Source organism: Alligator mississippiensis, chromosome 2 (genome assembly GCF_030867095.1).
Source record: "Alligator mississippiensis isolate rAllMis1 chromosome 2, rAllMis1, whole genome shotgun sequence".
NCBI lineage: Eukaryota > Metazoa > Chordata > Crocodylia > Alligatoridae > Alligator > Alligator mississippiensis.
The window spans coordinates 31,130,242-31,151,947 of record NC_081825.1 but is presented as its reverse complement, the minus strand read 5'-3'; the positions used below and the strand labels follow the sequence as shown (position 1 = coordinate 31,151,947).

Sequence of the window (21,706 nt, the reverse complement as noted above, 5' to 3'; positions counted from 1 at the left end):
TCCCCCAGTGCTGGCAGGCACCTGCCCTCCCTCACACACCCTTGGACAGTCTCCAAGCCCCGGACCTCCAATCCCCACTCCCCATACCCTTACTTGCATCAAGCTGGAGTTGCTCCTAATACCCTGCATGGCTGAATGCCAGCCATGTGCATGTGCACACACATGCATGTGTACCTACTGCCTCCAGTCATCCCAAACAGCTCCTTGCAGGCTGGAATGATGCCAGCCTGCTAGGGAAAACCCATGCTTTCCCATGTTTTTCTGGGACTTGCTTGCAACCCTTTTCATATATTCTTGTGGCCCATGGGTTGAGAAACACTATTCTATGCCATCTTCAAGGTCTTTGAAGATACTGAACAAAACTAGCCCCAGGACTGACCCTGAGGCACTCCACTTTATACCAAGTGCCACCTGGACATTGAGCCATTGATTACTACCCTCTGAACCCAATGCTCCAGCCTGTCTTCTATCCGTTTTACAGTATACTTATCCAGCCCGTACTTCCTTAGCTTGCCTGCGAGATTGTTGTGTGACACCATATCAAAAGCCTTGCTAAAATTAAAGTATACTATATCTGCTGGCCACCCCACATCCACAGAACCAGTCATCTAATCATAGAAGGCAATCAGGTTGGTCAGGCATGACTTGCCCTTGGTGAATCCATGTGGACTGTTCCTAATGACCTTTTCATCCAAATGCTTAGAAATGGATTCCTTGAGGATCTGCTCTATGATTTTGCTAGGGACTGAGGTGAGGCTGGCTGGTCTGTAGTTCCCTGGATCCTCCTTTTTTCCCTTTTTTAAATATGGGCACTATGTTTTCCTTTTTCCAATCATCTGGGACCTCTCCTGATAGCCAAGTATTTGCAAAGATGATAGCCAGTGGCTCTGCAATCACATCATCTAACTGCCTCAGCATCCTCAGCTGCATCCCACCCAGCCCCATGGACTTGTACACATCCAGCATTTCTAAATAGTCCCTAACATGCTTTCACCACTGTTGGCTGCTCACCTCCCCAAACTGTGCTGCACAGTGCAGTAGCCTAGGAGCTGACCTTGCCTGTGAAGACTGAGGTGAAAAAGGCATTGAGCATTTCAGGTTTTTCTGCATCCTCTGTCACTAGGTTGCCTCTGCCATTCAGTAAGGGACCCACACTTTCCCTTATCGTTGTCTTGCCACTGACATACTTGTAGAAATCCTTCTGGTTACCCTTCACATCCCTTGCTAGCTGCAACTTCAGTTGTGCTTTGGCCTTCCTGACTTTGGCTCTGCATGCCTGAGCAATACTCTTAAACTCTGCCCTAGTTGTTTGTCCAAGTTTCCACCTCTTATAATCTTTCTTTTTGTGATTTAGTTTTCTGAAGAATTCCCTGCTAAGCCAAGCTGGTCTTGTTATATTTGCTAGTCTTCTTGTGCATTGGGATGTTTTTTCCTGCACTCCCAGTAAAGATTATTTAAAGCACAGCCAGCTCTTCTGAACTCCTCTCCCTCAGCCTGGTTTCCCAGGGGATCCTGCCTGTGAGTTCCCTGAGCAAGTCCAAGTCTGCTTTTCTGAAGTCCAGGGTCCTTACTCTGCTCCTTTCCATCCTTCCTTTCCTCAGGATCCTGAACTCAATCATCTAATGGTCACTGCTGCACAAGCTGCCATCTGCTAGTACATTCCCCACCAATTCTTCCCTGTCTGGCAGCAGCAGGTCAAGAAGAGCACATGCACAAGTTGGCTGCTTCAGCACTTGCACCATGAAGTTATCTCCAACACTCTCCAAAAAATTCCTGGACTGCCTGTGTACTGCTATATTGCCCTCTCAGCAGATGTCAGGATGATTGTCTCCCATGAGAACCAGAGTCTGGGATTGGGAAACTTCCGCTAGTTGTCTGAAGACAGCCTCATCCACCACTTCCTCCTGGTCTGGTAGTCTATAGGAGACACGCAGCACAACATCACCCTTGGTGCTCTCTCCTTTGACCCTAGCCCAGAGACTTTCAATGAGCCTGTCTCTGATTTCATACTGGACCTCTGAACAATCAGATAGCTCTTTTACATCAAGTACAACTCCTCGTTCTCTTCTCCCCAACATGTCTTTCCTGAACAGTTCGTACCCATCCATGACAGTGCTCCAGGCATGCAAGCTATCCCACCAAGTCTCTGTTATTCCAATCACAACATATTTCTATGACTGCGAGAACTTCCAGTTCTTCCTGCTTGTTTCCCAGGCTCGATGAATTTGTGTACAGGCACCTAAGGTAACTAGTTGATTGGCCTGATTCTCAGGAGGAATGAGAACACTTCCCTGTTGCCCTTCCTGCTTGCTCTTTCTCCAGGTAACCCACTTCCCCACTTACCTCAGGGCTTTGGTCTCCATCCCCTAGAAAACCTAGTTTAAAGCCCTCCTCCTCTATTGAGGAGGCTCCTGCAAAGATCACTTTTCTATCATGTAATTCCACTTGCTTCCTTTTATCTACCACATCAAGCACTAGCCAGTTATGTTCCCTTTTGAAGCCTTCATGGCTTGTCTCCAGCCTATCATAGCTTCAGTACGTTGATTTCTACTATTGACAGGCCTTCATCACCCATTGTGTTGGTTTTTTTTTCATCTGCTTGTTGGCAGTGCAGGGAGAGCCCAGGATTGGGATCCCCCTTTGCCAGCAATATGGTGCAATTGAATTTAATGTACAATCCCACAATCGCGCCTCCTGCTATGCACATGTAGCCTGGCAGGTGGTGCGATTGTGTGGTTCACTCGCTAGATACAGTTCCTCTTTTACTTGCACTTGTAGAGATGGCCTAAGACTTCTAAGCACTATGAGAAGATAAGCAGCATCAGTCCAATTCAAAACTTTCTCAGTAAACTTCCAAAGAGAATATGACCCTTGCAGGAAGTGGTATTGGTAATTCAGAGGGGTGATTTTGAATTAAGAAAGTATTGGAAATTCATAATTAATCAGTTATTCCCTGTTGTCAGTGTTTTCTTTTCTGCCCATTGACCTAGCTTCAGGAGGAAGCCGCCTTTGCCTTTTCTCTAGCGTAACATTTAGGGTACTCTTCCAAGATGTAGGAAATAAGACTTTGTACCTCAAGTGGAGGGATTTTACTCCAGATCTCTCACTTTCTGGGTGAATGCTCTAACCATAAAGAGATTATGCAACAGGTGGATAATGATCACCACCACTGGTCAGTTTGTCATCTACCCTTAGGAAGGGACTAGACCATTGGCGATGCGTAGGGGGTGCACACGGGTGCATGTGCACCCCCTGAGATTGGCCGTGTACCTCCTGGAAACCCAGACACAAAACCAGAATTGGTTTCTGGTTTTGCTGCTAGCTCAGCAATCAACTGCTGGGGGGACCCTCCCCCCTCATCGGGGATCTGGTGCTCCCCCCCCAGACTTGGGAGGCACCAGTCTCCCATGGAGTAGACACTCTAGATGTCATGTGGACAAAGGCATCTAATGTGCGACCTTGAACCAGGTGTCTATGTGCTGAAGAGGGGAAGGAGTCTTTAAACCTCTGCTTCCCCTACTTCCACCGTCCCAGCCACCTGCATGCCCAGGCGCCCAGTGTGGGGAAGGCAAGGCAAAGAAGCGAGCCCTGCTGACCAGCACCTGGTGAGCCGCTATGGTTTTTGCCATATTGTGTTTCATATAGCAACTGGAAGTGTGGAATGACCATCTGTTCTAATTTGTCCATCTTTGGCATTTTTATCATTTTTGTTAACTTGTATTGCTGTTGCATCTAAGGCCCCAAGCAACAGGTGATGACCCTATTGTCCTGGATACTGAACACACACAACAAAAATACTATACAGTTTTCAGAAAGCTGACAATTGAAATTGGATAGATTTTGGTTGGCAGTGCGGTGCTGGTGCAGTAAAAAAAAGCATAAAAGTGGTGCTGTGAGCATCATTTCCACTGTTTTATTTTAAGAAAGTATTTTAATTAATTGGCCTATCTCTATGCTACGTAGGGGCAAGCAACTTTATTTTAATCCAGGTACTCCCTAAATTAGGAAATAGCTGGGACTTTGGAGTAATGTGTTCTAATATGTCTGAGGCATTTTCTCCAATCTTGTTAATCGGCAACTTTGTGAGAATTTGTTTTTAATGACAAAATTTAAAACGCACTTAAATGTAAGTACTTTATTCCATGTTCAAATGGGCTTGTTCCCCCTTCATTCTCCCATTTTACAATAACTGAAGCTGCCAGTTGATTCGGTCAAAGTTGGCATCCTAGAAATTGCTGTTTCAGAATTTTGCAACTTTTATGTTGTTATTATTCAGGAGTGCCTTCATGCAGCTGAAGTGATTTGGATTATTAACTATTATTTTGGTTTCTATGCTGTACCATAATGATTGGCAATGATCTGTACAGTGAATTAGTGAAATCTAATTTCTGTAGAAATCAATGACTGTCATAAATTCTCAACTTGTTTATGGAATCAAAGCACTTGAAGTAATTTTATGTAATTGTATTTTTTTTTTTTAATGGAACAGTCACATTTCATCCATATATTTTTAACTGATAGGCATAGGCTGCGACAGAATATGAACAAATAATTCATCCTACTTAAGGTCTAATGACCAGAGTGGAATATATACTTGAATGAATTATTTTGAAATTAACATCTTATAGTTTTAAGAATCTGTTCTTTTCTTAGAATAACTATTCACTTTGAATGAAACAAATAAAATGATGCCCATCTTTCCCTGCCTGCTCTGCACTAACTTTTTTTCATTGCTTGCACTTTCCAGGTTTTTTTGATGCCTGAATTAATTTAATCCTCACATTGGTGGATGACAGGTTCATGAAATAGACAAAACATTTCAGTGCCAGAGAGAGATAGGGATGGATGAAGATTTGTAGATCTGATATACAAGGGTAATCTGTTCTTAATTGGGGTTTAGTGAGGATTCCTAAACATCAAAATGTATGGCCTTTTTTGAATATTTGATACTACAAGATAGCTTTGAATATATATCCAATGGCAAGATCAGAATTGGTATGGTACACTTATCCATATTGCTGACAGCTTTCTCAAACCAACAGTTTTTCACTTGCAAGGCACCCTTGATGTATGAGGGAGATAAAGATTGGCAATAGCATGATTTTGGTTTTCCAGGCTTCTGGCACAACAGTCAAATGTAGAAATGTTTAAATATGTGCTCAGGAAATGATGAAGTATACTAAACTTATTACTGGATATCCTGCTTTGAAAATATTGGAATCTCTAATGCATCTTCATTTCTGGATTTTGCATAAGAAACGAGACAGTGTCTGTTAAAGGACTTTAAAAAAACAAATGAATAATAATAGTCCTGTTACATCGTAAAAAACAGAAGAAGTAAGTTGTTATAGCTAAATTACTTACATTGCTGTAACTGTTGTTCAGGTTGTCCTATTACTCATCTCCCTGCAGGCACTGCTTTCCAGGTTGTTCTTTCTGTTACAGTCATGCAAGTGAATCCCATTGTTTCTTTTACCCATTTTCATACCTTCTTCATCTGCTGCACAGATTATACTAAATTGTAACACAGATTATATTTGCTCGCTGTTTTGTGTTAGGGTTAGAGGTGCTTAGTAGCTAAATCTTCACATTATGCAGTTCTTATGTTAGAGGTACGTAACCCAGTTATGATCTTTCTCTAAGGTTTTTTTGGCTTTCTCAAACTTTCAACAGGGAATTTAAGGTGTTGGTGAAATAGAACTATATGTGTACTTAAGGTACTCGTGTCTTAAGAAACGTTATGGGTCAGGTCCTTTTAAGCCCTTACCCAGCATCTTAAATTCCTTGCTGAAACCAAGGACTTACACAGACATACAGTTCCTCCTGAATAACCAGGAATTAAATCACTCCCAGAAGAGTTTATCCTGTGAGAGCAAATATCTGTACATGCTGTAAGTGAAAACCAATGCTGAATTGTGGCATGAATGATGTTGGCCGTGGCTTACGTGAAGGAACATGGAGTAATGGTCTCAAGTTGCAGCAAGGGAAGTTTAGATTGGATATTAGGAAAAACTTTCTCACCAGGAGAGTGGTGAAACACTGGAACAGGTTAACTGGAAAGGTGGTAGAATCTCTGTCCTTGCAGTTTTTTATGGCCTGGCTTGACAAAGCCCTGGCTAGAATGATCTAGTTGAGGATGGTCCCGCTTTGAGCAGGGGGTTGGACCAGATGGCCTCCTGATGTCCCTTCCAACCCTAACTTTCTATGAAGATATCTCCTGGATAATAGCATAATACCATGTAGTTAGTGAAGCTGCTTGAACTGATTGTTTCCTAGTTTAAAATGGAGAAAGAGTGGCTACCAGGTATTTTTTGGGAAGGCCTCTGGATTTTGGAATTCTTTTCTTTATTCTAAGTATGTTGGAATGTTCCTGTATTCCCTAATGTTTTTTTCTGGGGGAGAGGTCAAGGGTGTTTTGGTGTCACTTGTTGGGTATTGTTGCTGGTGGAATCTTTACTATAATGTTGGCATATTGTTTTGTTAGGAGAGCTGTTACGTTAAATGGCATCAGCAGCAGTGTCCTTTGTTCTAAAAAATTTTTTTGCTTGTGTGTTCATTATTTGTACAGGTGCCGAGAGTTTGGATATGCACTTTTAATACATTTAAAGAAATATAATAAAATAAAATTAGAGTCTGGGTTTGAGGCCCTTCTAAAGCTTGTTCCATTAATGTTGAATAAAAAAATAATTCTTCCCCTCAAACAGTTCTCCAGCATGTTGTTTTTTTCCAGCCTCACATTAAACCTAGTATGTGAAGACTAAAAATAATTTAACATAGAAAGTATTCTGTATTTTCTGCTTAAAAGACAACTTGGCTCAAACCACTCCTTGTAATAGATGTTATTTTCAAGAGCAAAAAATCAAGTAACTGCTACATTAGCTGTCTGGGTTTTTTTGTTTTTTTTAATGGTCATTGAATTAAGTTGGAGCTTAGTAACTGTATTTGTTCCTATTATTTTTGTTAAATAACAAGTATTTTAGCTTCAATATTATGAAAAAGCAGTATTATAAACCTTAGTGTTAATAGCTTAGTATTTTAGTCTTCCACAAATTAATGCCTGTGGTAGCTGGACGATTTTAGGCCTGTTCTTGTAAACAAGGCCTCACTGATGTGCAAGGAACAGCAACATGTGGCAAAAAGCTCCACATTAACCAAGGTAAGCAGTATAAATGGTGTATAGGAATCCCCTGTTAGACCAAAAATCTCCTAGAGAAAATCTCTAGAGCCTACAAATTAAAGACCTCCAATATCATTTTTAAATAAAGCCTTTTATGTAGTATGAGAACATTTTTTCAGCTGATAATCAAATGACACTATTATGCAGACTTACTAGATTTGCAAATTTACAAGTTTTTACAAGTCAGTTGGGTCCCTTCCTCAGGAAATCAGTTTAAGTTTTTTTTCCTGTATTGACTCAAAGAGCCTAGTTGTCCTTAAATCCTTGTGAATATATTTGCCTTATAATTTGACGGCATTGAGTCAACACCCTTATAGGCACTGTAATGCAATAAAAAGAGAAACTGTTCAATATAGCTTCCAGTTACCTTAGGATCAGATTTGGAGAAATTGGAATGCACACAATAAAACCTGTACAAGACTTGAGTACCATGTTGTGTTTTAAGCAATGAGTGCTTTTCAATGAAACATATTGTTTAAAACCTTTGCCTGATTTCTAATGGGCATAAAATGGTAAAAATGAAAGTAATGCATATAACTCTTAAAATATGCATTTTACATTTTTAATAACACTTTTTTTGAAATTTAGCTTTGTGGAACTGAAAAATCTGATTACAAATAATGGAATGTCAGTATTGATTCAGTGCAATTCTAGTGGTTGTTTTAATGTAATGGATACTTTTGCTGCACTGCTCTGTATTAAAATTCTTTAAAACACATTCCTTTTTTAACTTGGAAAAAATACATAGAGGCAGACATATTCTGTAAGTTCTTACTTTTATTTTGTAGCAGTATTTGAATAATATTAGAATCTTCCAAGTGCAAATTTTTGCAAGTAGAACGTTGGAGCTTGGTTCTTCCCTCAGTCTCCCACATATGGATCCTAGAGAGTCAGTCAGAGCTGCACATGTGTGTATCTGTGGTGGAACAGTCTTAATTTTTAAATGGCATTTATTGCATTTGACAGATCAGTGTTTATTGTAATTTATGTTAGGTGCATAAAAACACATTTTATATAATGGGTTATTTTTCATTTAGCAGGTAATTATAAAAGCTCAAGGTTGTCATTTATGTATTTGTGTGAAGAAAAAGATTGGATCTATTGTAAGCATTTTAAATGAATAGCTGTTTAGACAGGTATCTAAATTTTAATGGGATCCATTATAGTAATTTCTCCATTTCTTTGAACCTTTTTACAGTTGATTTGGAGCATATGCGAACAGTGAAAGCTGACAAACACCAACGATTTTGCCAGGAAAATGGTTTCAGTAGCCATTTTGTGTCAGCCAAGACAGGCGATTCTGTAAGTAGTATAATTTTTTTAAATTATAGGGTATGATATAGTAGTTTTACCATCTCCAAATATCAGGTCATTAATGAATTTCAGTTACTGAACTCCACGCATGCCTAGATTTTTTTTGGTGTAATATATTAAAACTGTGTTCTGTTAATTACTGTGAAGTCTCATCTAGTTTGAAATAAGCTATTGGCTTTAATCTGTAAAGAGTTTAAGATCTTGCTACCATTTATACTGTCTCTCTTCCTCTGTAAACCAACTGATTTCTCTCTGCTGATAGTCTCTTAGTAAATAAGCTTAAGGTCACATTATCTGAATTTTCAGTAGAGGGTCCCCAGCCAAGAGGCATGCTCCCCCTGGTGGTCCATTGAAAGTTGAACTTAGTGATCTTCAGGTCTTGATGCAAAGCACATTTTCAGTCAGTGAATTGTAATGGAAGTATGGCTGGTTGAGTAATATAGAAATACATTCTGGTTTCATTGACTACAGTAGGCAAAGTAAATTTACGTGCTATTGTGTTTCTTTTGTCACATACCTTTGTCAGTGGGCATGCAAAAACATTTCAATAAATGTAACATTTCACTAAATTAGTAAATTTTGTATTGCATTTAGTGTATAATTTTGTATCTATCTATATGATTGAATAACAAAAAATATTTTGTCATGTATGTTTTAAAATACTTGTCCAGAGACCATAAAAGAATATGCCACTATTAATTTCATATCTACTACCACTCACTGGTGAACGGATGCCATAAATTAATTTAAAAGGTTTATAAACGGTATTTTGTGATGTCTGTCAGTGTTCCTATTATAATACAAGTTATCAAGGGTTTTATATTTGTCCATAAACCCTGGTGTGTGTGTGTGTGTGTGTGTGTGTGTGTGTAATTAATAAATAAATAAATAAATATGAACTCTGCCCCAAACCTGTTAAAAAAAATAAAAAAAGTCTGAAACATGAAGCTTTTTGAGTGTAGATCCTTGGTCATATTCTATATGGTATACCCATGCTATAATTCATTCTTTTTCAGACAGGTAATGTTTCCTTTTGGAGTTGATATGATGCACTATATCAGTGATAAGCAAATTAACAGTTTAAAAACTGATATTTTTAAACATTTTTGAAAGAACCTTCATACTTAATACGTGTCAGTGATCTCTGAATTATAGGAGTTAATTAAGATAAGTTTTAATTGACATCTCAAAAACGTAAGGAAACTTGAACATAAAAGAATACATTACCTTGCTGTATGTGTAAGTATCTGCTCTCAAGCAACAGTATTAAAGCTTTCACTCCCCTCCTAACTCTTCTTCCTAGTGAGTGTGTCTAAGCTAAACTAGGTCAGTTTTAAACATTTTAGGGTTAGTGCAACTACAGTCTGTCTGAAACAACTAATTTTTTTGGTAGGGTCCAGTAATGCACTATAGAATCACAGAAAAGCAGGGCTTGAAGAACTTCAGTAGATCATCTGGTCAAAGTTTTATGTATGGTTAAAACTAAAATAATTGGCTTTGACTCGTTCAGTCAGTGTAGAGCTAAACTGAAATATTGTAATAAATATTCTTGCTACTGCCCAACAGTATATGATTAAATCATAATGTAAAGGGCTGGAAGGCATCTCAGGAGGTCATCTGCTCCAGTACCCTGCTGAAGGCAGGATCATCCTTGTCTAAACCATCCCAGACAAATGCTTGTCTAACCTGCACTTAAACTTTTAGTTACAAAGATTCTGCAACCTTGCTACCTAATCTCTTCCAGTGCTTAACCACCCTTCTAGTTAGACTGTTCTTCCTGTTACATAACCTAAATTTTCCTTGTTGCAGTTTAAGCCTATTCATTATTTTACCTGTCCTGAGTGGACATAGAGAATAATAGATCACTATCCTCTTTATAACAAACCTTTTCATTTATGAAGCCCGTTAACAACTTGTTATTAATTCCTTCCTTAGTCTTCTCTTCCATAAAGTTAGTAATCACAGTTCTTTCAATCTTTCCTGATATATCATATTTTCTAGCTCTCTAATCCTTTTTATTCCTGTCTTCTGGACTCTTTTCAATTTGTGCACGTGTTTCTTCAAAGGTGGTACCCAAAAGTAGACACACTGCTCAAAGTGAGGCCTTACCAAAGCTGAATAGATTGGAAGAATGTAAGTCTCATCCTCTGTGTTGCAAAGTATACTCCTTTGGCCTGACATCTCCCAAAACCCAATTATTCAGGGATCTGTATTGGAGCTGCCGGGTAGATCTTCAGAGGGGAGTAGTTTAGGCCACTGTGGGCGCATCTCCACGTGCAGTTAATGCACCTGAATAAACTCCAGTGCTGTTTGTGCCATCTCCTGGGTGCAGCATTTACACATGCGCCCGGGATTGCAGTACATTGAGCTGGGGGGGGGGGGGGGGGGCACAGCGCCAGCTGGCAAAGGACCTAGGGGTGTCAGTCTGCCAGCCTGGGGCTCCTCCCTCCCAGCTCAATGTGCAGCAGAGGGGCTGGCCTGAGCATAAAGGTGCTACAGTGTGGGGCTAGCTGGTAGGCGGTCTCTGCATTGTAGCACCCTTGTGCCCCAGCCAGCCTGGTCACTGTCTATACATGCATTGAGGCAGATTAAAGTACTCTGCTGCAGGATAGTACTTATATTTGGGAGTACTATCCTTTGATGGAGTTAATTAGTTTACTCTGGCCTAATAGAGCTGCACATGGAAATGCTGATGTTTTAATGTGGAGCTAATTAGTCTGTTTTGGAGTAAACATCACATGTAGATATGCCCTGTTGGTATGAATACTGTGCAGATATGTAAAGTTCCTTGAACTGGCTTAGGATGGCTAATATGGATGCTATTGTTTGTTATATTCTAACTAGTTCTGTGCAACCAACTCAGTTACAGAAGATATGATTCCATGATGTGGACTCAGCCCAAATATCTGACTAGAAGGCAAACTTTTTTTTCTTTGTTACAGGGGTTTTGTTGCTGTATTACCTATTTTTGTTTACTGCCCCAGTTCCGATTCAGTGGCTGGCTACCCCATACCATAGATGCTTCTTAACCAGGCATTTGTTAACCAGATAACACCATTTCTTAAAAGCCTTCATGAATTTAAGACCCAGTCTTCCAAACGTTTTGGCTTATGCTTATCTTTAAATGTGGACTACTCATATGCATTAATGCTTGCAAAATGTAGATGCTAAAACCTATTGTCCTGTAGTTCAGAAACTTGTGTCTCAGTGGCAGAAATGCACTAGTAAAATATACTTGAAATGAACTTCTGTGAATAACCTTATTCATTTACTAGATGAAGTTATTTTCAGATCAGTTTTGCTCAGGCCAATTTTTACATATTTACATATTGTTTACAGTTCGGGAAAGGCTTGATGTATTAAAAACTACTTTGAGCATGTCTGTTTTTAATCATTTAATTGTTTGTTTGTTTGTTTGTTTGTTTGTTTTTGTGTAGGTCTTCCTGTGCTTTCAAAGAATTGCTGCTGAAATACTTGGCATCAAATTAAACAAAGCAGAAATGGAACAATCACAGGTGATTGTCCTGATATATTGCTTTTTCATAGCTGTTTTGCTTACTGTTAAAACAATCTACATGCAAGCAAATAATAAATTTCCCTTCAAAGTGAGCTAAATCTCATGTGCTGATTCAGTTGTGTGTTTTTTACAGCCTTTCCTGTGTATTTATTCCTCATAATTCCATAATTAGAAAAGGTAAAATTACAGAATTTGTCATGATAAATTAGGGGAAAATTAATTGAAGACCTTTATCTTTCTTTGGAATTAAATTTAGCTATATCATATAAATTGGAACATACATGTGTGCATACCTATATATCCCCCAGGTTAGTGTAAGTAGATACTTCAAACTAATGAATGAAAACTGTTTAGAAGCACCAACAATATTTAAAAAGTCAGTCTTCTAATTAAAATACTCTGGTGTTTAAACATTTTCAGTTCAGGTTGTGTATTCAGAAGGGCTTGGGTGTGAAATCCAAAAAGCTTTTATATACCTCCTTTCATAAATTCTTAAAAATAAGGGTTGTAATATACAGGTAACCTTTACAATATCATGACTTTGGAACAGGAATGCGTGTTTTTTTTAAGTGTTGTTGTAATACCAAAATAGACCTGTGCCAACTGTTTAAAATTCTGAATGGTTGATTGGGATTAATGTATAGCAGTTATCCAAATAAGCCCCAAATATAAGTGAAACCCATTCACGTATAGCTTGCTCTTTAGTTTGCTAAAATATATAATATAAAATAAGAGTTTCTGTAAAGCAGCATATAAAATTTATGTTGAAGAGGTTAGCTAGAAAACTTTATTTTAAATAGTGGAAAGGCAAAATATAGTTTACAATACACACTGAATAAGCCAAGCAGAAGATCCATTAGAAACTGAATTTGTATGATTCATGCAAGCAGAAAAGATTAGTACAGTATCCTTCTGGTATTTTTCATTAAGACATTTCCTATTTTCTTTAATTGCAGAATGTGTGGAGATAGTTTATTACATTGAAAATCAGTTGTTTTCAAATCTTCTTGGCATTTGTCTCTCTAATGTTATTGAGACTCTGCCTTGGACTCAGATCTTCATGTATAGTGTCAAAAAGAACACCCTCAAATCCTCAAAAAAAATTATCAAAAAGACATTTCATAGGAGGGAAAATTGTAATTGTCCTAGTTACACAATGGAAAATGACCACTAATATTGGTTGAGAGCCAGCATCTTCCAGAAGCATAATTTCATAGTGCTAAGAGTCAGAAGGGACCTAAACGGATCATCAGGTCCGACCCCCTGCCCCAGGCAGGAACGAGTGCTGGGATCATAACACTCCAGCCAAATATCTATCCTGCCTCCTCTTGAAGACCCCCAAGGTAGGAGAGAGCACCACCTCCCTTGGGAGCCCATTCCAGAGCCTGGCAGCCCTAACTGTAAAGTAATGCCTCCTGATATCCAGACTGAACCTCCTCTCTAACAATATGTGGCTGTTATTCCTAGTAACCCCTGGTGGTGCCCGAGGGAGCAGAGCCTCCCCCAATTTCCGCTGGTCCCCCCAGGTGATTTTGTAAATGGCCACCAGATCGATCCCCTTTCAGCCTTGTCTGGAACTAGGAATGGGACTAGGCTCTTCCAAGAAAGAAAGATGTTGTGACTTTAGATTGGGTCAGGGACTTGGGAGAAATGAGATTTGTTTTATATATCACAAATTTCTTGTCCAAAACCAAACAAGTCACTTAATATTCACTGCGTTACAGTTCTTCAGTTACTGCATGCCTCATTTCACAGCACTGCTTGTGAAAATACATGTGAGGCAGAGAGCAGTAACATATGGCCCCCAAGGCTACTGCAACTGGCCCATGGAAATGGAGGACTTTCCTTGTGCCCATACTCATGCTGGGGCTGAAGAGAGGAGCTGTGCTAGGGTTGAGAAACTTCCAGTTGTTCCACCACTGCTTCTCCCCTCCCCTCCCAACCTTCCCCAGGGCTGTGGCCTCGATGCAGCTTCCTGCAGGTGGAGAACTGGGGGACTCTGATTTAAGTTAAACCAAGAGCAGGTCTGGGACAGACATTGCATAAAGAGGTTTGGCCCAAATCAGTTAAGTCTGATACTACATTCAGCCAGGTGCATCTCAAACCAGTTTCAGCCATTTTCAAACTGGTTTATGTGCACTGAATGTCTGTTCTGTTACAGGTTTAAACCAGTTTCTGATCACTTAAACTGGTTGATGTGTAATGTCTGTCCCTAGCCCAGTCTCCACACAGCTACCCACTGACAGGAAGTTGTGTTTGTGCCTCAGATGGGATTGGAGGGGGGGGGGATGTGCCCCATGCTGAGATTGGCTTTCGCCGGCCAGGGAGTGGGGGGCAATGGCCAGTGCCCTTCCTGATAATGTGGGGGCACCTTGAGAAGTGCCGGCAGCACTTCTGGGTTTACCACCGACATTTCCAGTTTGCCCCACCCCCAGTTGGAACAGGCCTCCTCCCCCACCAGAGGTGGCCAGACCAAGTCCAGACAGTCAGTGCCTTGATGATTGCAGCTTCTGCCAAAGAGCAACAGATAAGAACTGCTACCGACTTCCTAAAGCCTCAGCTAGGGTGTATTTCTGTGAGGGTGAGGTCCCTTAGCCTTTCTCCACCAAGGAGTACCCACAAGGCATAGTTACTTGCATACATACGTAAGGATGCTTACTACATCCTGTTGTTAAGAGCAGGAGAGTGGAACAGCTGTTTTAGTATCTTTCTGACTCTCAGAAGAAAGCAGATTTTTTTAAAATGTACTATGTCTAGTCTGTATAATAACTTTAAGGTCCAATAATAGAGGTCAGATAAACCCCAAATGTGAAAAATCTGTGTGTGAGGAACTCGTGCCAAAATAGTATCATGAGAAATAGTGTAATTGGAAACCTGTTCTATTATTAATACATCTCTTCAAGATTGCTAGTTATTTTGTGTAAAAGATACCAGCATTCACAATACTAACGGTTTTCAACTCTCCTCATTTTATACATGAGAATCACAGCTTTCATTAAAAAAGTTCTTAAACCTCATGCTTGCAAAGAAAACCTGGGAAATGTGACTTGTGTGGTTAGAGGATAAGTAACAACAATCCCAAATGTATTATTTAGTTCAGACTTTTAATTTTTTGAACACTTGGAGTTAGTTGGCAATTCTGCAAAAACACTTGTGATGAGGGCAGTTGTTCTTGGCCACATTAAAGACGAGAGCAAAATTTCTATTGATTTCAAACTGTTTTGAAGTCTGTTCTTGCACCATAACTGCCTTCTTATCTAAAACTGAAGATACCTGCGTGTGATTGGAAAAGAGAGTATGTTTTAAGGTGAAATTCCAAAACAAGAACATTTCATTTTTTTTAACTTATTTTCAGCCCTCTAATTTTTCACTCATTTAAATCACAAGGGTCCTTTGAAATGTAGGAAATGGCTCTTTAACTAATAAAATATTTTTCTTTCAATTTTTTTTACTTGCAGTCATAGTATAAAAACTGCATGGGGTACAATTTGTTTCTTGGCATTGGCAAGGGTTAGCATTTTTGTAAGGGATATACATTTTCACTTCAATTAATTAAATGCCAATTGAGCAAATTAGAGCTAGTGTCAGTCGTGTACAATAAAGTGTTTGGCAATTAAATAAGATGCGAAATTCAGAGCAACTGCACTAAATAAGGAAACGTGCAGCTCTGCTACTTGACAGAAGCTTATTATCAGATTTGATAGTGGTAGTATCAAAATGGATCATGTGTATGCAAAAGGAGTGAATCTAGTAGTAAAATTGCTGCAATGGTGTTTTTCTCCTTCCTTTACTGAAATTCTTTTAGAAAATCCAAGTTATTTATGTTAATCAGTCTCCTGCCACGAAGTGACTTAAACATGGGTCACTAACCTAGCTGTGTTTACATGATGGGATTTAAACCAACATTTGGGGGAACAATTAATTGCTTATTGATTGCAAGGTTTCTTTTCCTTGGCTTTAGCGTGGATCTTGGTATGAAGAAATTAAGTCTGGTGAGGTCAGATAACACTGTTTAATGCTGAACCCCTACAGTGCTTTACATGGGATTTGGCAACCTTTCCCTTGATAACATTGGGTCTGAAGTTTACTAAATCATGACTGTTGTCTACCAGATAAGATAATATGAAGTTGATCAATTAAACCTTTAGCAGAGTACATCACCGGGTAATAAATCTAGATCTTGTACCTCCCAGTTCAATTACTATTGCTTGTATAACATATAATCTTTATTTACAAAGGTTATCTTCAGCAAGCAGTGTTTGTATATACTTATCACCTATATTAAATAGTGTTTCATATGTATGTATGTACGTATGTATGTACGCATGTATGTTTTTTATCCCCCTCAACTGTATATCATTTGTAACTGGAAAATATTTTGAATGTAAAAAGAAATAATATAATGATAAGAATTATATAAGAAATGCAGTGGATTTGGTCCATAGTTTCCATAGCAATTTTTTTCTTTGATATTGCCTTTCTGGGGTTTTTTGAACATATTATTTTTTTTTTTTATCCCTTTAGCAAAAACATTGCATTTTATTCTGAAATATTTAATTGGGTTTTTTTAACAAGGGAAGTTGAGAAAATTTTTGTTTTTGTTTTTATTAAAGGTAAATATTTGGCAAAGAATTGTCAAGGCAGTTGTTTAATATGTATTTCATGTCATTAGAAGTTTACCATAAAATTCAAATATGCTTTTTCTAAGTTTCCTTTTGCAAAGTATAAGTGCCAGTCATTTCACTGCAAAAACACTTTTTCAGGATTTACAAATGACTAAGAAAAGTTTGCATGTAAAACAAACATACAAACTCAGAGCACCTGGATATGAGGCTTGTGTTAACTTTATTATTTTGGACCAATAATGATACCACAGTAATTATATAGTGAGCATGATCCCCGGGTGGCTTTAGTACAGTTTTGGATAGGAGACAGATCTACAAACATTGAATTATACACAACGAAAGAAAGTTTGTCATCTTTTTCTCCTTTTTAGTTCCTTTTCTTTTTCATCCTGCCACTACTATTACTTCATACATTTTTATTGGTTCCTCTTGTTGATTAGTTTCATACTGGTTTTTAGAAAAGCCATAATTGATAAAGCTGAGAACCAACTCTTGACTCCAGCTATGTAACTATCTACTACATATATTTCTCTTTAGCAGCGGGGATAGAAACATACTTCTTGTTCAACTGGTTTGCTTTTGTGCTATCACTTGTCATTCCTTCTTTTTCAGCTATTGATGTCTTCATTTTCTCCTTTTCTTTTGTTTCTCATTCTTCTTGCTTTCTGTCTGTTATACTGATTCGTGGTTGACAGCATGTTGTCAGGGCAGAAATAGTGAAGTATCCTGAAGATAACCAACAGAACACTACCAACTGTCAAAGTAAAGTCTGTTCAGTGCAGTAGTCCAAGTATTACGGTAAAAAAGATGCATTTTTTTTCAAGTTACGTTGCTTTCCTGTGATGTCGTGATTATGACACTGAATATCACTCTAAATACATACTACGTTTCATAAATATAATAGTATGTTACATATCAATTCAGAACTGTTACAAATATTGAATTTCCAACACTGAATGTTAAAAGTCCACCTGACTGAATAGGCCATTGGGTAATCACAGCATGCAAGGGAGTGGTGTACCTATTATCATTAGTCTTCTTTCTGTCTTAGTGTGAATGACAAACTGCCATTTACAGTTGGGTCAATTGGGGACAGCCTATTCGATGAGTTAAGAGCTGGTCTTGAATTTATGCATCCAGAACTGTAGCAAGATGGCTTACAGGGTGGACAGTTATTTGGGCTAGAGAGCCACTTGGGGAGTTTTGGTGAACTGTCATGAGCCAGGCTAGCACCACCCCCACATCTTCCCCAGCCCTGCAACAGCTCACCAAAACTCCAAGTGGTGCTGCCCCAAAGCCTGACCCCACGCTATCACCACCTGGCAATCCTGGGATCTCCATGGAGATTGACACAAGCAGGGCTCGCTCATTTGGGTGAGGGCCGTGGGCAGGTGGGGAACGGCATCCAGAAGTGGGATGGACAGGGGCTGGAGCAGGGCCAGGGATGGGATCAAGATCATGGGGCGGGACCAGGGCCTGGAGCAGAGCCACGATCTACTCCCTATTTGTCCCTGCTCACAGAAATGGCACCCGTTGCAGGTGTCAGCTTAGCCCCAGGCCTTGGCCCCATGATCCTGATCCCAGCCCTGGTCCCACCCACCTTTCCTGTTCCCAAACACTACTCCCCACCTTCCCACAGCTCCAGCCTCTCTGTCCAGCCGAGCACACTTTGCCCATATGGGTCCTGGGCTGGTCTCCACGGACACTCTGCCCACCCACTCTGTCCAGTGCCCCCAGCAGTGGGTGCAAGGCAGATAGGCCAGGGTGCCTGGACAGTGGGGCCAGGTCCTGTGGCGGGGGCAGAGACTGACAGTGGCAGCTGGTGGAAGATGCTGATGTGGGTGTTGTGAGGAAGTGAGTCTGGCTACCATGCTGTCCCAGCCCCATGGTGTGCCCAGAGACAGTGGAACCAAATGCACATGCCACGGCCGGGGCTGCCCCCATACCTGGGCCTGGCAGGGCCAAGGGACCCACCATAGGCCAAATTAAAATCCCTTGGTGGGCTGGATCTAGCTTGTGGGCCATATTTTGCCCACCCCTGGCTTAACTGCTCTGTCCCTACACCCATATTAATAAAATAATATTGCATATAAATGTTTTGACAAGACATTAAAAAGCTGGGTAGTCAGAATAGTACATAGTTGGCTCATTTGGTCACTGAATGGTTCCAGATATGGAAATAAGTGGTCTCCCTTTGCTACCTAACTTTGAAAATCTATTTCTCTTGCATATATGTGTTCTAACTGGCTAAAATAGCTGTCAATAGTAATATCAAGAAATATCACGGACCAGTTAGAATGGGACTCTGCTCAAAGGTTATTGTTTTAGGTACAGTGTAAGTATATTTTAATGTATAAATATAGAATCTGTTCTGTATAGAATTTCTTTTGTAAGGATATTGTGATGGGGCTCTCAGTCAATAACACATTCTATAATCACAGGTTTTCTAAATAGAATAGAAGTATCTTTGAGCCTCAAATAAACAGTGTAACAAACACATGTTTGCAGTACATCATATGGGGGGATACAATTTGTGCACACTTAGTGTTTATATTCCTTCATTTTGGTCTTTAAGCGTTCTGCCTATTATGCAATTGGTATTAATAATAATTAGCCCCTGACAAGTCTTGATACGTGAAACCAGGGAAAGAATACTACACAATGTCTATTTCACTGATTCATTCTTTATTAGTACTAGCAAACATGTTGGTAAAGTATCTGTCTTCTAGGAAAGGAGACATTCATTAAGGAAATTGCCATGTTCAGTGTTTTAGCAGCACTTCAAACACAGTTTGCTTCTCATATCTTGATAATCATTGTGTTCTCTTTTATGACAGCGGGTGGTGAAGGCAGATATTGTCAACTACAGTCAGGAGCCTGTGACAAGAACTGTTAACCCTCCTAGAAGCTCAATGTGTGCAATTCAGTGAACATATTTTCCTTTGTATTGATACCTTTGGCAGTCCTTCCAGCCTTGCACAGGCCCAGGGCTTGCCAGGAACTTTGTTTTAACAGTGACCATCGCTGTAGTGCAGTTAGAGGTTTCAAAAACTTGCTACACCATTGTGTGTTGAAAAGCAGCAGGCAGTTTCTTTGACTGGCAAAGATTCAAATGTTGGACCACACACTTTGAAAAATTAAGATCTCTGTTCCTCTGAATTATATTCCAATGAAGCAGTATAACTATGTACAAACATGTTCTCCATTTGACTGATGTTGCAGTAAAATTTGAATTGGAATACCTGTATTCAAAATAGTTTTAACAACATTTCTGCTGAAAGATTCCTTGCCAAAGCATTTTGTCGTCTTTTCTGTGATCTGAATTGATGCTCAACAAAATGTAACTTGGAGAAACTATTGTCAGATTAACATTTTGAGCCAGTAATATATTTTATCTAGGAATAATTTGGAAAGTATTCCATTGTTTATATATAGTGCAAAAATGTATAAACTGTATCTACTAAGCAACAATGCTTGAAATAAACCTGTAATATGAAAATATTTGCAATTCTGATGTCTCAATTTGTTCCCATTGCTGCTTGAAGGGTACTAGTATCGAATGTACCTTTCTTGTGCATTTTATTACTATATCAATGTCCTTTCATATATTAGACGAAATGCATATATGCTTTCATGAATATATATAAGCTTCAATCAGCAGTTTGGTCGGTTGATGATGACTGATATATTCAGCACACATTAGGAAGTGTTGATTGATCAATTAAGATCAGTCATTTTCAGCTGGTTAGTAACCCTCAATAATGTTACACTCTTTAATAGGAGGCATTGGGTTTGGAAAACACTTTTTTTTTTCTTTCCCTGCTACCCAATTTCAGTGGAACGTCTGGTTTGTTCAGTGTAAGAGGTGAACAAAAAGTTAAGCCATTCAGTCCTATCCTGTCTGTGATCAGCACATTTCTTCTCTGTACTTTTGAACAGCATATATTTCTAGAGAGTTGTTCTTCAGTTATACAGTGATCTCTGGGCATATCTGAATAGGGAACCCAAAGAGGAGTGTGTGGACAAATGTATATTTCAGCTATTCTAAAGAGAGGGAAAGAGGGGCTGTTGTTTGGAAGTACACAGCAGCTGTTACACTGTAACTTTAGATCTGCCTAATCCCACTGGTCCATGCTTAATAGAAGTTCAGAGCACATAGACTGGTTTAAAAATGGCAGATCCCAGTCTAAGATAGACCTAGATTGATATAGTGTCAGCTTAACCAATTTAGGTTAAATCAACCTATTGAACTTCAGTACAGATCACCTCCTGACTCAATTTAGGTCAGTTTGCCAGCATCCCAAGGGCCTTTGGGCTTCCCCCCACTAGCCCTCCCTCACAGAGAGAAGCCAGCATTTGCTAGGTGCTCAGGTGCTCTGGACTGTCAGTCCTGAGCCAGCACAGACACAGGCAGGTGGGGGAAGGGAGGGACTTGCAGTGGGCACCAGGGACATGAGCACCCCTTGCAAGCAAGGATTGGGCCCTGCTGCCTAGTGCGAGCCTCTTGGTCTGACCAGTGCATCTTGCCAGTTGCCACTGGTGCTGAACTCTGGCAAGATATGCCAGGCAGCCTGGGAGGCTTGCATTAGGCATCAGGGACACGAGTGCTCCACAGAAGGGAAGGATTAGACCTAGCTGCCCAGTGCAAGCCTCCCAGGCTTCCTGGTGTGTCTTGCTGGCTGCTATTGGTGCCAAGCTCTGGCACCTGTCTGATGGACGGGTCATTTTCAAGGTGGATGGGTCATTTTCGACCTGGAGGGATGTGGGCAGTGGGGTCCCCCAGGGCTCGGTTCTCGGACCCGTGCTGTTCAACATCTTCATCAGTGACTTGGACGGGGGTGTAAAAAGCACCCTATTCAAATTTGCTGATGACACTAAGATGTGGGGGATGTGGGCACGCTAGAAGGGAGGAATAGGCTGCAATCAGACCTAGACAAGTTACAGGGGTGGGCAGATGAGAACAGGATGGGTTTCAACACTGACAAGTACAAGGTACTACACCTGGGGAGGAAGAACCAGCAGCATACCTACAGACTCCCTTCTCGTCAGTGCAGAGGCAGAAAAGGATCTTGG

At 39.9% G+C, this 21,706-nt stretch overlaps 1 protein-coding gene across 2 annotated transcripts in view; it reads left to right on the top strand.

Annotated features, from left to right (window-relative positions):
- RAB28 (RAB28, member RAS oncogene family) overlaps window positions 1-20,134 on the top strand; it is a 112,546-nt gene extending 92,412 nt beyond the window's left edge. Inside the window, exons 5-7 of one of the 2 annotated variants that reach the window (XM_006265184.4) lie at window positions 8,376-8,479; window positions 11,929-12,006; window positions 19,471-20,134. In XM_006265184.4, coding sequence (XP_006265246.1) covers window positions 8,376-8,479; window positions 11,929-12,006; window positions 19,471-19,563 — 275 coding nt within the window. In that variant the 3' untranslated portion in view covers window positions 19,564-20,134. The other variant, XM_019479740.2, reaches the window with a different exon arrangement.
- Window positions 20,135-21,706: the final 1,572 nt, after the last annotated feature.